We start from the raw sequence: 14039 nt of genomic DNA on the forward strand, positions 1-14039 counted from the left end.
GGATCACAGCTTGGGTTTCACTCTGGGTTTCTGCTTGGAAAGCCCCCTGGGCCTGGCCCTGACCAACATGTTTTGCTCCAGCCTCTTGCCCAATCCCACCCCCACCCAGACCTCAGCTTCACCTCAGTGTGTGCTGGTTATGGTGAGGCTGGACACCCGCCCGGCTGAAGAGGTACCAGGGCTCCCAGGAGGAAACGCCAGGGCCATGCGCCCCCTGGTGGCTCACACTGGGAAGTGCTGCTGCCCAGCCCAGGGAAGAAGTGGCCTGGCTCTCGTCGTGGGGCTCAGGGTGAGGAAGAACAGTGCTTGGCATGGCCCACCCTGGGCCCCCACCCCGGGCCCCCACCCCAGCCCTGCACCCCCAACCCCCGCCCCGTTCCAGTGAGAGTGCTGAGGCTGGCTCCAGTGCCTGAGCTGCCCAGACCTCTGAATCCCTTCTCCATCCTTCCCTGCCGGGTGGCCCCACTTCACACAGGATGCTGAGGCCCAGGGAATTGGGAGCTGGCCGGCAAGACCGCCCAGAGCCTGGCACTGCAGCCCCCATTTATTGCACTGCTTTGCCGCTCACAGGGGAAAGCATGTCCCCCGAAGTCCACTCCCAGCCCCCCACCCCCCAGCGGACATCTCATCCCTGGGCTGCTGGTCCACCTTGCCTGCCTGAGTACTCAGTAGCCCGCAGGCTCCCCGCCTTTCCTGGAGTCTGAGGCAGCCGCCCAGCCGCCAGCTGTGCGGACAATGGCCTGTACCACAGCAATGAAGGTAGAAGTGACCTCGGTGTGGTGGTGCCGGGTCTTCAGGGCTGCAGCCACTGCCTGGGGGTGGGAGGGAGAGGGAGGCCTCAACGGGGGCCCAAGACACCCCATCTGAACCACACCTGTGTGGGCATGGGTTCCAAAGACACAGGTGGTGCCACTTCTCCTGTCTGAGTGGCCACGAAGAGCAAGTTGGGGGCAGCTGGGCCGACTGGGTCTCATCGGAGCGGGTGGCCTGGCCCTCAGAGCGTGGGGTGCAAAGTGGCCCAGGCAGCGGGCATGAGGGTCATCTGCCCCAGGCAGAGGACAGCAGCCATCGTCCACTCCGCACTGACACAGGAGATCCAGGTCCTGGTCCAGGATTCCCAGGGGCCCCCACTGTGACTCAGCACCAGCCCCCAACCTGGTCAATGTCTTTCTCCAGCGTCGTGGTGTTGGGCAAGAGCTGGTTGTGCAGCCGGGGCTCCTCCACCGCCTGCTTCACATCGTAGCCGAACCACAGGCTGTGGATGATGGCCTGCGGATGAGGGGATGGGGTCAGTGTAGCCCAGCGGGCAAGGGGCTGGGGGCACAGGCAGGTGGCACATACCAGTGCCGTGGACGTGGTGATCTGCGTGCCCCCAGATGCACCCACCACCATGCGGACCTGGCCATCCTGACCCACGATGATCGCCGGGCACATGGACGAGAGCGGCTGTTTCCCTGCAGCCGGCCAGTGGGAGGGAGGGGACAGAGGAGCTGGTCAGCTGCCTGCTGGGACACCAGCCCCCTCCCCACCCAAGCCCTGTGCCCACACCTGGCGTGATGAAGTTGGCCGGCGAGGGGGGCACCCCGAACTGGTTGATGATGTTGGGGGAGCTGAAGTCATCCATCTCATCGTTGAACAGGATCCCATTGGCCCGTGACAGCACCTTGGAACCGAAGCTGCAGACCGGCTGGGTCAGAGAGCTGTGCCCACCCCTGCCCCGTCCCACCAGCCCCACGTGCCCACCAAAGTGCCAACATGCGCCCTGGGGAGCTGGGGGCGAGCACTCTACCAATGTGGAGCCCCCCTTCTAGGACACGCAGGCAGCCCCGGCCCACCCGGCCACCCAGCAGCCCTACTAGAGGTTGATGGTGCTGGTGGCCGACACAGCACTGCCATCCTCTGAGACCACGGACAGGTGGGCGGTGCCCCCGTCATCCGGCGTGTAGAACTCAGGCTCATAGTAAGAGACCGGGTGAGTGGTGTCATCGGAGATCCGGGCCCGGAGCTGGGCAGCGAAGAACTCGGAGCTCATGTTGCGGACCACCTGCCGAGACCCCAGAGCTGGCCTGAGGAGGTGAGGGAGGTGGGGAGGGCTCGTGCAAGCAGCTCTCAGGAAGCCCCCAGCCATGGCTCTGACCATAACCCTCTTGCACACAAAGTCTCACGTGGCCCGTCTGACCCCCTTTCCCCAGCCTCTGTCTCTGTTGCTGTCCAGCAACTCTGAATGTCTGTCCGTCCTCGGAGTCCCCACTCTCATTGCATCCAATCATTCATTCATTCAGGGAGCTTATAACTTCATGCCCAGCACTGGGGGATCAGCAGGGAACAGACACGCAGGTCCCCACCCTCACAGCAGGGAAGACAAAGGCAGGCAGGGATGTGCTGGAAAGAACAAGCCAGGTGAGGGGGGTGGAGTGTGATGGGGTGGGAGCAGAGTGGTCAGGGAGGGCTTCTCAGAGAAGGTAATATCTGAAAAAGCCACCTGAATGGTAATGCAAAGGCCCTGAGGCAGGCCTGTGAGTGACAGGCAGACAGTGAATGGGGTTAGGGAGAGAAGAGGTTGAAGATGCCAGCAGGGGCTGATCCCATAGGTCCTTACAAGCCCTATAAGGACTTCAAAGCCACCTGTGCTTAGGGCAGAGGAGTGATGGGTGTTATCCCTCTGGCAGCTGTGTGGGGGTGAAACCCAACTGGGAGGCTATGATATCCACCAGGTGAGAGATGCTGGGGGCTCACCAGGTGGAAAAGAGGAACGGAGAAAGCCCCAAGTCTTCAGTCTATAGTGGCCGCTAAGTGGGGCAGGTTGGGAGCCTGATTTGGGAAAGGAGCTCGTCGGACCCTGAAGAATCTGTCTCAGGTGGGTGACGGGCCACACCTGATGTGCTGAGTGCATGGGCAAGGCAGGGCGCAGGAGGCTGAGCAGAGGAAATGCCTCCAGAAGGTTCCAGCAACACCCATGAATTAAGTGACTAATCCAAGGGGAAAACGTTCAGACTGAATCTACTTCCAAGGAAACAGGGTTGAATCCAGGAATTGGGACATCCTAAAAGACAACTGCCCTGGGCCTTAAAATCAACAAAACAGCCCAGGAGGTCCATTGAGGCTAAGAGACGGCAGATGTGACAGCAACAGCAGGTGTGAGCTTGACAGGCTGGGGACCTCAAGACACGGATGGGACCCTTGGGGAAAGGCCGACCAGACATCTAAAAAGGAAAAAACAGGGAGAGCAAGGGGGAAACGGATGGAGATGGGGAGAGAGGAAGGAAATGTGCCGAAACGTCCATAACCTTGCAAATTAAAAAGTCAAGGGAGGGAGGCGCTGGTGAACGTGGTGAGATGCTGCAGAGAGTGGGCCGAAGGGGAAACGGAGGCTGGTCTCAGGACCTGGCAGCGCAGGTATGGAGGGAGGGAGGAAGGGCGGGCACCAGGGGAGAGGGCTCCAGAGAGGAGGTGGTGGCCAAGTTTGCCCCAATGGGGAGCAGAGGGACGGGGAAGCAGCTGGAGGGTTCTGGACCCACAACCATACACTTCTTTCGGAAATGACCCATCAGAAAGGGCAGACTGGGAACCCAGGAGGGAGAGCAGCAGTGTAGGAAGGGCGTGCAGAGTCAGAGAGTGGATGAGCAGAAGGCCAGTCTCAGCCAGGAGGGAGGGCAAAGAGGGGCACGATGCACTGGCTTCCACCACCTCAGGGATGCCAGGTGCTGATGTGGGGAGCAGTGAGTGCAAAATCATCCCCAGGTAAGAGAAGAGGGGCTGCTGAGCAGCTGTGGGAGGTCACAGGTCAGTGTGAGGGGGTCTGCGGGTCTACCTTGCAGGGAGGGGGGGACCCAAGTAGGTAATGAGGGATGTGATCGGGGTGGTGGTGGAAGTCCAGCCTGGAGCCGGGGCACCTGGCGAGTGGGTGGGTCGGGCAGTGCAGGGCCTGGGTGGGGATCTGGGAAGTTAGCTCCTGGGTGTGACCAGGGGGCACGTGGCTGGGGCCTCTGCCCACCTGGAACACTGGTCCCCTCCCCTGAACCCACCCTCCTCCACCCTGAGGGCTGCGATGCCCCTGTGCATTCCTCACCTCGGCACTGACCACTCCAGAGCCTTCCAGGCCAAGGACACAGCACACGCAAAGGCCCCGAGGTTGGAACGTGGCAGAGGAGGGCACTATCACTCACTGACAAGTCTGTCTCTCCCACCCTGTGAGCTCCGTGGGGCAGAGGCTAGGACTCAGGGTCAACAGTCCATCCTAGCACACAGTAGGCCCGAGGGCAAGTCAGTGGCAGAAATAGATGAATAAAGGCTGAGTGAGGCTGGGGTGGCCCGGGGAGCCCTCCTGGCATCTCCACGGTAGGCCCCCCCACCCATCAAAGGCCAGCCCCTGCCCTTTACCTCAGTCATATTGACAAACTTGGGGTCCCCAAGCAGGGTCCTCTTGGCGTAGGCAAACCGGAAGGCCTCCACTATGCGGTGGTAGGTCAGGCCCTTCTGCTCAGGTGTCTCCACGCTCTCCCGGGAGAAGTTGTACCCTGGTTGGGCAGAGCCAGGCAGGTTGGTGGTCCCGGTGGCCCCGGGACATCCCAGCTCGGCCAGGACAGCTGAGTGCCCTGGAGAGGGGGTGGTCCACGCCTCCCTGACCCACCTGGTTCACCTTGAGAAGGGGGACGTTTAATAACCAACAGCAGTGGCTGCTCGGGAGGCGGGGGAGGATGGAAGGAAGCAAGGGTCCCCCAGGTCTGGGCCTCACATGTGAGCCACAGGTCTACCCAGTCCACGGGGTTACAGATGACCACTCAGATTTACCAGGTGTGCCCTTTGGACCAGGCCGCCCAGCATGAACTCTGGCACTGAGAGCCACCCCGTGACCCCGAGACCTCACACGGCTGTGCCCACCCCCAGGACGCTGCTCTGCAGGGCCGCGGAGGGCAGCTGACCTTTGAGGATGTTGAGGATGAGGGCCAGCACTGGCCCGCTGAGCGGGGCACTGGGCACGTAGAGCTGGGCGTCCCCGAGGCTGATGCTGAGTGGGTGCTCTATCAGTGTTGCGCGGTAGCTGTTCAGGTCCTCGGCCGTCACGATGCCCCCTGCATGGGGTGACACGGAGACGGGGCACACTTCTGGGGGGCCATCAAGCAGGGAGCCCTGTCTATCCCCGGACCTCCCTGACAGTGCCACCTTCCTCTGGCCAGGTCCAGGCCAGCGCCCTCCACCTGCTGCCCCACTGGCCTCGGGGTCTGTCGTCTGTCCTCTTGGCGGCCAGAGGATCTTCTCTAAATGGGAGATATCTGCTCCCATCCCCCACTTCCCCTACCTCCGCCCCCCAGTCCCCTCCTCCTATGACTAATGGGTGGGTGGAGGGAAGCTCTTAATTCTCTAGGGAAATGGCTCCAGACATACCAAGTATTTACAGGCTAATTTCCGATGTCAGCGGTAAAGGTCAACATGCTAATCACCCTCCTCCCTGACACACTGGAAAAACTAACATGAAGAGGCCATGGCTCGGTGAGGGAGAGGCAGCATGGGGCTCCTGAACCTATAAGAACCTGCCCACAAGTTCCCAACCGCAGGCCCTGCATGCAGCTCCTCCCATGCCTCGCTCACCAAGCCCACCCTCACCCCCTGTGATCCTCCTGGAGAAATAAAAGCCTTCTCTCCGGGCCTCAAACTGTTCTCTCTGCTTACAAAGTCCAACCTCCCCTGTGGCTCAGGCACCACCTCCTCCAGGAAGTCCCCCAGGGTCTGTACTTTAGCGCTTCCCCAACCCTGGCTCCTGCCTACACCTGCATTCCCCCCACCAGGGTTTTCTCTCCTGGACTGCAGGGTTTCTCTCAGCTTTGACTTAACCAGGAGCTGTGGATCCGTGTGGCCTGTCATTAACTGCAGACACATCTGTGACCCTCCCCTGCCAGACACTCCCTGAGGGCCCAGTGTCCAGGCCAGGTAGGACCCAAGGACCCCGGGCTCAGTGTTCCCGCTGTGGAGTTCCTGGCCCCAGGCCCCTGAGGTCGCCCGCTCACCGGCCTCCTGGATGTCCTTGACAATCTGGGCCGTGAGGCTCCCGTTGTAGAAAGCCTGAGCGCCCTCCAAGGCCAGCGTCTCGTAGGTGTCGGCCAGCCGAGGCATGGTCACTCGGTCCCCCTCCCGCAGCACCTTCCCATCCCGGCAGAACACCTCGCTGGGGCAGAGGGGGCTCCCGTGAGGCAGGCAGGTGGGGCGGACTCAGCCACCCCACTCACACACACACAAGAGAACAAAGGATGGGGTGCCCCTGTCCACAGAATCCAGCCCAGGTGGGGCCGGGACCCCACCCCCAGGCTCAGAACAGGCAGGGCTTTGGTCCCTCGTTCAGCGCAGGTTCCTGAAAGTGCCACCCGCTCTTGCCCACCAGTAGGGACCACAGACGTACCACAGCTCAGGGTGCCGCTGGATAGCAGCCTGGCTTCTCTGCAGGGCTCCCGCCAAGCTCTTCCCCACAGGGAAGCCCTGGCGGGCCAGCTGGATGCTGGGCTGGAAGAGGCGAGCCCAGGGCAGCCGCCCGTGCCGCTGGTGTGCCAGCTCATAGCCACGGATCTCGCCTGGAACCGCCACCGACAGCCCACCTGCAAAGGAGAGGGACACAGCTAGTGGCTCCACACGGGGGATGTTCCAGGCACAACCCCAGGTGGGACCAGTGAGGCTCAGGAAGGACACAGATTTTTGAGGTCACATCTGGACTCAGCAGGCATGAGTGTGGCTCAGCTCAGCTGTCTGATGAGGGCACAGGAGGGAGGGGCGGTAGCACGTGTGCTGGGTTCCGCTGTCCCAGGCCTGGATGCCTGTCTCCGCAGGTGCCACCGTGTCTGAAATCCTGTGCCAGGCCCACGGTTGCGCAGCGAGAGTATAAGGAAGCCAGACCTCACCATCTCTCAGTTTGAGCCTCCTGGGCCACGAGGCCCCTCATCCCATAAGACTCAAGTGTTCCTCCAAAACCCGCCAAAGCCCCCGGTGCAAGCCCAGGCCACTCTCAAGGCTGGGCTGGTCCCAAAGCAAGGGGCTCTCTTCCTCTCTTCCATTGTCCCAAATGGGACCTGAGCCCAAACCCCTGCCCTGTTCCCTCTCTGGGTCTTGGTTTCCCCATCTGACCATAAAGAGTTTTGTTTCCCAGCACTGTCCTTTGAAGAGCCATGATTCCCCTGGAAACAGAGCCCTGGACCCTCGTTCCCCACTAGGCCTCACTGCCCCTGCCACACCCTAAAGCCGGCACTGACCCAGAAAGTTTCAGCCACAGCCTCGGCTCCCAGACACCCTCCTGCTTTCAACCCTGAGATGCAGGGTAGGGGGGCACACCCAGGCTTGGCGGCTGCAGCTCTCGAGCTGCCTCTCGCACCCTGAAGTGGGGCGTGAGGTTCCAGCAGCCGGGTTGTTGCGACATCGGCACATCCCGGAAGGTTTGACACCCAGTGCACAATCCCTCCCCCTTAAATAAGTGCTGCCCTGACCTTGGCCAATCAGGCTCTCACACCACACTCTCACCAAGGTCACCAGTGACCCCCACGCTGCCATCGCAGGGTCTCTTTCTCATCTTACCTGGCCCATCACTCTCTCTTCCTGCGTCACTTCTGCATCTCCCTGCCCTCTCCTCTGTCTGCACCAACTCTGGGTGCCCTCCTCCATGTCAGGCTGCAGGGTCCATTACATGCTGACAACTCCCAGACTGACTCTTCGGCCTGCTCCCCTGATGGCCAGATCTGAGGACGCACCTGCCCACTTGAAAAAGGCTTCTCAAACTTAACACCTTGCTGGTCTCTGTAAGGGCCACCCTGTCCTTCCAGGTGCAGACCTGAGACCCCAACTCACCCGAGACTCCCGGGTGAGCGTCACACCCAACCCATCAGCAAATCTGCAGCTCCGCCCTCCAAGTGTGCTCGGCCCAGCCACCAGCCGCCAACTTCACCTCTCCCTGGTTATCACCGTGACATCCTGATGGGCCACCTGACGGGCAGGTAACTTGCTCCTCCTCTTTCACAGCAGCCTGAGGGGGTTCCATCAGAAAGCGGCCAGATCCACCCAGGTCCCCCTTTCGACTCAGGGAACACCTTTACCTCACTCAGACATGATGACCCATGAGGTCCAACGTGACCTGGGCGGTTCTACCTGACCCTGTGTCCTCCTCTTTCCCCCAGACACCCCCACGGCTGCCCCCAGCCCCAGCCTCTGGGTCTTTGCTCACATGCCCTGACCAGAGCACCTGATGAACCCACAAGCCCTCCAACTCTTCCCACCTCTGCTTCCCAAGCAGTGCTGTGGCACATGGCACACCCATGTGTGCTATCTCTCCCTGTTCCACCTGGAATGTGCATTTCACCTGTTACCTTTGTTTCTACTGGCTTAGGGAACAGCCCCTGATGCTGTAGGAGGTGCCCAACGAGCCCTAGTTAAATATGTGAATTCCAAGCATCCAAAGATGCTAAGTCTGTAAGATTCCCACAATCTCACACTCTGAATGATTTCATTTCTACACTGAGTTTCCCAATGGGTAAAAATTCAAAGACTGTGTTGGAGGGGATTCCAAAATGACTGCTCTCAGCACCCTACGCAGGGCTCCACCTGCAGGAGGGGTCCTGCAAAGCCTGCAGGAGGGGTTCAGACCCACTATGGCCTTTAATCCCCACCCCTCCTTCCCTCCAACCTCATCCTGCAATCCACTGGGGTCCTTGCAGGGGCGCCCCCTGGTGGCCATTGATTTCCCTTGGCTGCCTGGGGAGTTGCAGGGATTTCCTTCTTGGCTTAAGGACAGGTTAGAAAAGAGACTCCTTCCCATACTCTAGAGAGCTATCCCCACCGATGAACAAACGAACGAACGAACGAATGAATGACTTGGATGCCCTTTAAAAACCCAGGGTTTAAATAGCCTGGGTTCAATCCCAGCTTTACCACCATCCAGCTGTGTGACCTTAATCAGTTTACATGACCTCTCTGGGCCTCAGCATCCCCACCTGTAAAATGGGAATCAACACCACGCTCCCCCTGCCAAGCGTACAGGGAGGATTCAAGGGGCTCATCGGTGAAAAGGGCTGAGCAGAGTGCTGGCCCCAGGACCCCGGCACATGCAAGCTGTTGTAATAGTAATCACTCTTTCCGTGTTCTAGCTCCGTGTGGCCCTGGAGGGACCTGAGCAGAAATAACAGAAGCTCTCTTTACCCTCTGTGATGATGGGCTTGACCAATCATTATGGAGGGTTTTGTGGGGCCAGGAAGGGATGGGAGGGGACTGCCAGAGCCACTCCCAGCCCCAGATGGGATGGGGGGAATATGGAGGGTGAGGGGCGGGTGCTCATGCCTTCCAGCAGCTCGTCCTGCCCCTGCACCCACACCGAGCCTGCACTCACCTTCCTCTGACTGCTCTGAGCTGTTGAACATGCCGGCAGAGGCCAGCTGAGGGGCCACCTCTCGAGCATTGATGACCTCAGCCTTTCCTGGAAGAAGAAGCATGTGGGCAGTCCGGACCAACACCAGCCCCTCACTTGTGTGAACCTAGGAGTTGCCCAGCTCTGCCTGCCCAGCCCAAGCGCAGCCTGAGGCAGGCAGCCCCGCCATTCACCTCCCACCCTGCCAGCCACTCACGTGTGGTGCTGTTGTAGATGGTGAGAAACAGGCCACCCCCGATGCCCATGCTGTGCGAGTTCATGAGCCCCACGCACAGCAGGGCCGCGATGGCAGCATCCACCGCTGAGCCGCCGTCCAGCAACGCATCCCTGCCAGTGGCACGTGCCAGGAGTGAGAGCCGGCGGGCTCTCTCCCCTCCGAGATGCGCACCCCTCCACACACCTCCCCACCGCCTGGCCACACTGCCCAAAGGAGGATGGAGAGGAGCCCATAGTTGTTGATTTTTTAATGTAAAAGACTGTTGTATTCTAAAACCAACGGGCTTAAGTGTTCCTCTTTTTCAAGCAAACAGATGTACGCGACTTATAATCGGAAAAAAAGGGGAAATTGTTACTTTTTATTAATAACATCTTTTTTCTGTTTAAGTTTTTAAGTGAGAACTGATCTTTGTACATGTGAGCTAGGGGTCTAAAAATAAAACAGCAGAGTTTATCTGAAGAGACAGGCACCCTTGAACTGAGAAAAGGGCTCATCTGGACCCTGGGAGACCCACACCCTGCTCTCAGGGCCAGTGTCCCCTTCTCCCCTGACCAGAAGCCGCTGAGAAGGTCCAGGGACAGGATAGGCAGCTCCACGCACACCGAACACCCCTCATCCAGGCAGCCCGTTTACCAGTGGCGAAACTGAGTCCCAGAGAGGCGAGGGTCTTGCCCAGGTCCACTTACGGTGGCTGTCTTCCAGGGCCTGTGTCCCCACACCCTGCCCCGCTCACCTCCCGATCTCTGAACAGCGCTTGGCATCCGCGGCCACGGCAGCTCTGGGGTACACATGGCTGTGGGGCTTGAAGGTCTCAGGCAGCCAGACGCAGAGGCCAATGATAAGGAGCATTAGGACCACGGCCACCAGGGCCAGCAGCATGGACCGCTTCTTCATGGCTCTGCGGGCATGGGGGATGGGAGGGTAGAAGGTCAGGGGGTCACTGCTGACCTGGCCTCGGGCACATCATGGTCCCACAGGGCACAGCACAAAGTCGAGCCTCAGACATATGTCCTCGTGTCTCCTTCCGGCCCCCAGAATGCATGGGCCACCCAGCCCCCAGATTTTTGCTCAGGCCACTCCCTCTGCCAGAAGCTCCTGGTCCTACCTCTGCCCCCCAAATCCTCCTGCTTATCCTCGGGGCCCCCTCCCAGTAAGGACCCCATCTCCAGCAGGGAGCACCCCGGATTTCACTTCCAGAGAGGAGCCCCTGATCCTGCAGGACCTTGTCTGTCTCCTCACAGTGGCAGAGCCCTCCACCACCAAGCCGGTCACTCCGGGAGGCACAGGCCTGGCCTGATTCCTTCCCGGCACTGTTCTTGGGTCCCCAGAGTGACCTGCCACAGAGCGTGGGGTTCAGCTTTTGTTGTGTCCTCAAAGGGGGCACCCACAGCCTCCTGAAATTATCAGATGAGCCACCATGGGACCAGAGCCTACCTTCCTCGGTGGGTGGGAGCCCTGAGCCTCCCAAGGAGGTGGCCACAAAAGATGGTTTTGGCTGAACAGGCCGGAGAAATAACTGAGGTCTCCTTCACGCTCTGCAGGAGCCTGTGGCCACAGAATCTGCTCCGGGGAGACTCCCGGACCACGCAGTCTGCTTGTTCTCCTGAAAATGGAGCAGGTGTCTCTGAAGCGGGCTGGGCCTGGCCCTCCGGGGAGCAATGTGAGGTGTCTCTGCCTCTGGTGAGCTCTGTCAGCCACTCCCACGTTGGTGAATATTCCGTCCCCACAGTGCATTTCTCCCCTGCACAGCAAGGGTGTTGCACAGAGCAGGGCAGGGAGCTGTCATGTGACCAAGGGGTGAGGGCCAGTGTGCCAGCCGAGGGGATGGAGCATGGGCTCTGGGGCCAGCCTGCTCCGTCTCACCTGTGTGGGACCTTGGGCAAGTCACTGACCATCTGACCGTCTGTCCAGTGGAATGACAGAAGGGCCTGCTGGGAGTATTGTGAAGATGAAGTGGGTTGGAAAGCATGAAGTGTTAGGTAAGTGTTGGCTATGTTGGGGGGGCCTGGAGGTCTGTGTATGGCAGAGGGGAGCCGGTCAGCCTCCACTCACCGTTTATTTCCCTGTTGACTTCCTGCCAGGCTGTGAGGGAGGGATGGAAGTAATCCTTGGGGTCCCCGTGGCAATGGCAGCAGGCGAGGGGTGTGACCCCAACGGGGGAGGAGAGGTGTGGTGACAGAGGCAGGGTGCCTCCTCTCCTGGACTCAGTTCCCTCCAAAGGGCGATGTCTGCTGGAGAGCCCAGGGCTGGGACCCATCTGGCTACCCTGTCCCTATTCACAGGGTCTCCTAGAGCTGTTCTAGGAATGGAGTCCCACCCAACTTGGGGGCCCAGACCCCAGCACAGAAGGGCTTTCTCCTCCCCAAGCTCAGGGGGCGGTCACACAGCAGACTACCACCCCACACCCCCAGCAGGGTCCATGCCAGCCTCCTCTCTGTCTTGACCACCTTGACCGAATCTAGGCACCACCGTTTCTCGCTGGACACCCTCCCATCCCCCACCAGCACTGCCTGCTCTTCAGTCCTCGGAAGAGCGGTCAGAAGGCAAGGCTCTTTCCAAAGAGCCAGCCAGGTCCTGCCGCCACCGCTGCCCTGAGGACAGGCCATGCCCTCTGCCAGGCCTGACAGCTCTCAGGGCGTACCCCGGGCCCTGGCAGGAGGCCAAGTCAGGGTTCCTGATAGAGGCAGCTGTGCTGGGAGGTCTGTGGGACCTCGGGAGCTGGGCCAGCAACCTGAGGCATCTGTTCCAGACCTAGAACTTTCCCATCATATGCGGCGGGGGGGGCGGGGCAAGACAGGAGCCAGTGTCCCCCTCCCCAGCACAGGCACAGCCCCACCCATCAAGGAGGACCCCCGGTCCTGTCCACCGGGTCAGGCCACGCTGGGCAGCTTGAGGGCATGGCCTCATTTCTCCTGGGCTTGGGACCATCAGCTGAGACCCCACCCCCACAACTCTGGGTCCTCCTCTCCACCCTCAGGCCCCTAGACAAGCCAGCCAAGACCTCCTGAGGTCCACGCTCCAGCCCCCCACCAACCATCTGCTTGTGCCTCCTTCCACCCAAGGGCCCAAGTGGGCTCCCCAAAGGGCAGGGTGTACCCTGTGAGGCTCAGTCTGCCAGGGAGTGGGTGGAGGGGTGGGCCGCACTGACCCATCCCCTTCTCCCTGGGCAGGGCAGTAGGGAGGTCTGACTCAGCCCCCCATAGGCAGCCATCCCAGCCCTGCGGAAGACACCCTGCCGGGTGACTGTGCTTCTGTTTCCCATCCCCCACACACGTTTTTCTCAGCCTCACTAAAACAACGTCCAAGCCCAGAGGACTGGCTCTCACCCAGATCAGTGTCAGGAAGGGAAACTGAGGCCAGAGAGCGGGTGCTTGACCTCCAATAGCGACCCTGCTCCTCCCGAGCCCGGTGGACTTACCTGAGGCCTGAGGGCAGCGGGGGCCCAGGACAGCCCCTGTTCCTCAGAAGAGAGCTCTGGGCTGGGACACTGGCTGGGGAGGAAGAGGCAGATTTGTCTGCCTGGGAAGGTCTTGGCCACAGTGTAGGCCAGGCCCCCCAACTCTCAGGAGCCGCCCAGAGCCACGCCTGCAGCCCTGCCTGGGCAGAGCTCCTCTGGGGGGCCTCAGAGCTGGGCTGGGATCTGGGGTGGGGGTGGGCTCCTCCCAGGAGGAGCAGAGGCAGGAAAGGAGCAGGAGTGGCCGGATGAACTCACGTGCTCACGTAGTCCAGGGGGTGGGGGGTGGGGGTGGGAGGGGTGCGGGGGGAGAGGAGGAGAGGCCTGCCGGAGGGGGCACCTAGAATCCCTGTGTGTGTCAGAATAGGTGGAGAGCGGGCGGTCCTCAAAGAGAGGTCTGGCCTGGCAGGGAGGATAGCCAGAGGGTGGCCGGAGGCTGCTGTCATGTCACGGCAACAAGGAGGCACAGGGACTCGGCCTATTGTCAAGTGACTAGAGTTCACGCAGCCCCGGGAGGGCCCTGGAGGTACGAGGTGCTGTCAGCAGTGACCCTTGGGGTCCCCTGGATGGTGGCAGCAGGCAAGAAGTGTGGCCCAGTGGGGAAGGCGAGGTGTGGCGACAGAGACAAGGCATCCCTCCTCCTGGACTCAGGCCCCTCCGAAGGGTGGGTGTCCCCCACAGGCTTGCCCTGTCCTTGTTCAGAGTATCGGAACTCCAGGGCCAGACATGGTGTCCCAGAGATGGTTCCTGAGGCCGTGGAGCAGGGGTGTCACCAGCACCAGAGCAGAACCCAGACCTGAGAGGCTCACCACACCCCACAGCTGGACGGCAAGGGTACCTCCCTGGGGCACGGCCCAGGGCTTCAAGTCCGGAAGGTTCCACCACCTATCCAGGAACATTAGTGCCCCGGGCCCAAGGAACCACCTAAACAGCCTGGAAAGGCAGGGCCCAGAGACGGCCAGAGCGGGTCCAAG

General features: G+C 60.8%; 1 protein-coding gene across 20 annotated transcripts in view; it reads right to left on the reverse strand.

Annotated features, from left to right (window-relative positions):
• Positions 1–485: 485 nt before the first annotated feature.
• GGT1 (gamma-glutamyltransferase 1) overlaps positions 486–14039 on the reverse strand; it is a 31459-nt gene continuing 17905 nt past the window's right edge. For 3 of the 20 annotated variants that reach the window (XM_032653957.1, XM_032653956.1, XM_032653955.1), the window contains exons 2-14: positions 13030–13102; positions 11046–11214; positions 10345–10509; positions 9591–9721; positions 9356–9442; positions 6395–6587; positions 6006–6163; positions 4923–5072; positions 4381–4517; positions 1857–2044; positions 1549–1676; positions 1156–1454; positions 486–812 (exon numbers count right to left, since the gene is read on the reverse strand). In XM_032653957.1, coding sequence (XP_032509848.1) covers positions 666–812; positions 1156–1454; positions 1549–1676; positions 1857–2044; positions 4381–4517; positions 4923–5072; positions 6006–6163; positions 6395–6587; positions 9356–9442; positions 9591–9721; positions 10345–10505 — 1779 coding nt within the window. In that variant the 5' untranslated portion in view covers positions 10506–10509; positions 11046–11214; positions 13030–13102 and the 3' untranslated portion in view covers positions 486–665. Of the gene's footprint in view, positions 813–1155; positions 1455–1548; positions 1677–1856; positions 2067–4069; positions 4207–4380; positions 4518–4922; positions 5073–6005; positions 6164–6394; positions 6588–7235; positions 7479–7554; positions 7971–9355; positions 9443–9590; positions 9722–10344; positions 10510–10833; positions 10946–11045; positions 11215–11663; positions 11814–13029; positions 13221–14039 lie in introns of those variants that run through there. The other 17 variants (XM_032653959.1, XM_032653965.1, XM_032653961.1 and 14 more) reach the window with 17 other exon arrangements.

The sequence above is a fragment of the Phocoena sinus genome, chromosome 14 (assembly GCF_008692025.1).
Source record: "Phocoena sinus isolate mPhoSin1 chromosome 14, mPhoSin1.pri, whole genome shotgun sequence".
Classification (NCBI taxonomy): Eukaryota; Metazoa; Chordata; class Mammalia; order Artiodactyla; family Phocoenidae; genus Phocoena; species Phocoena sinus.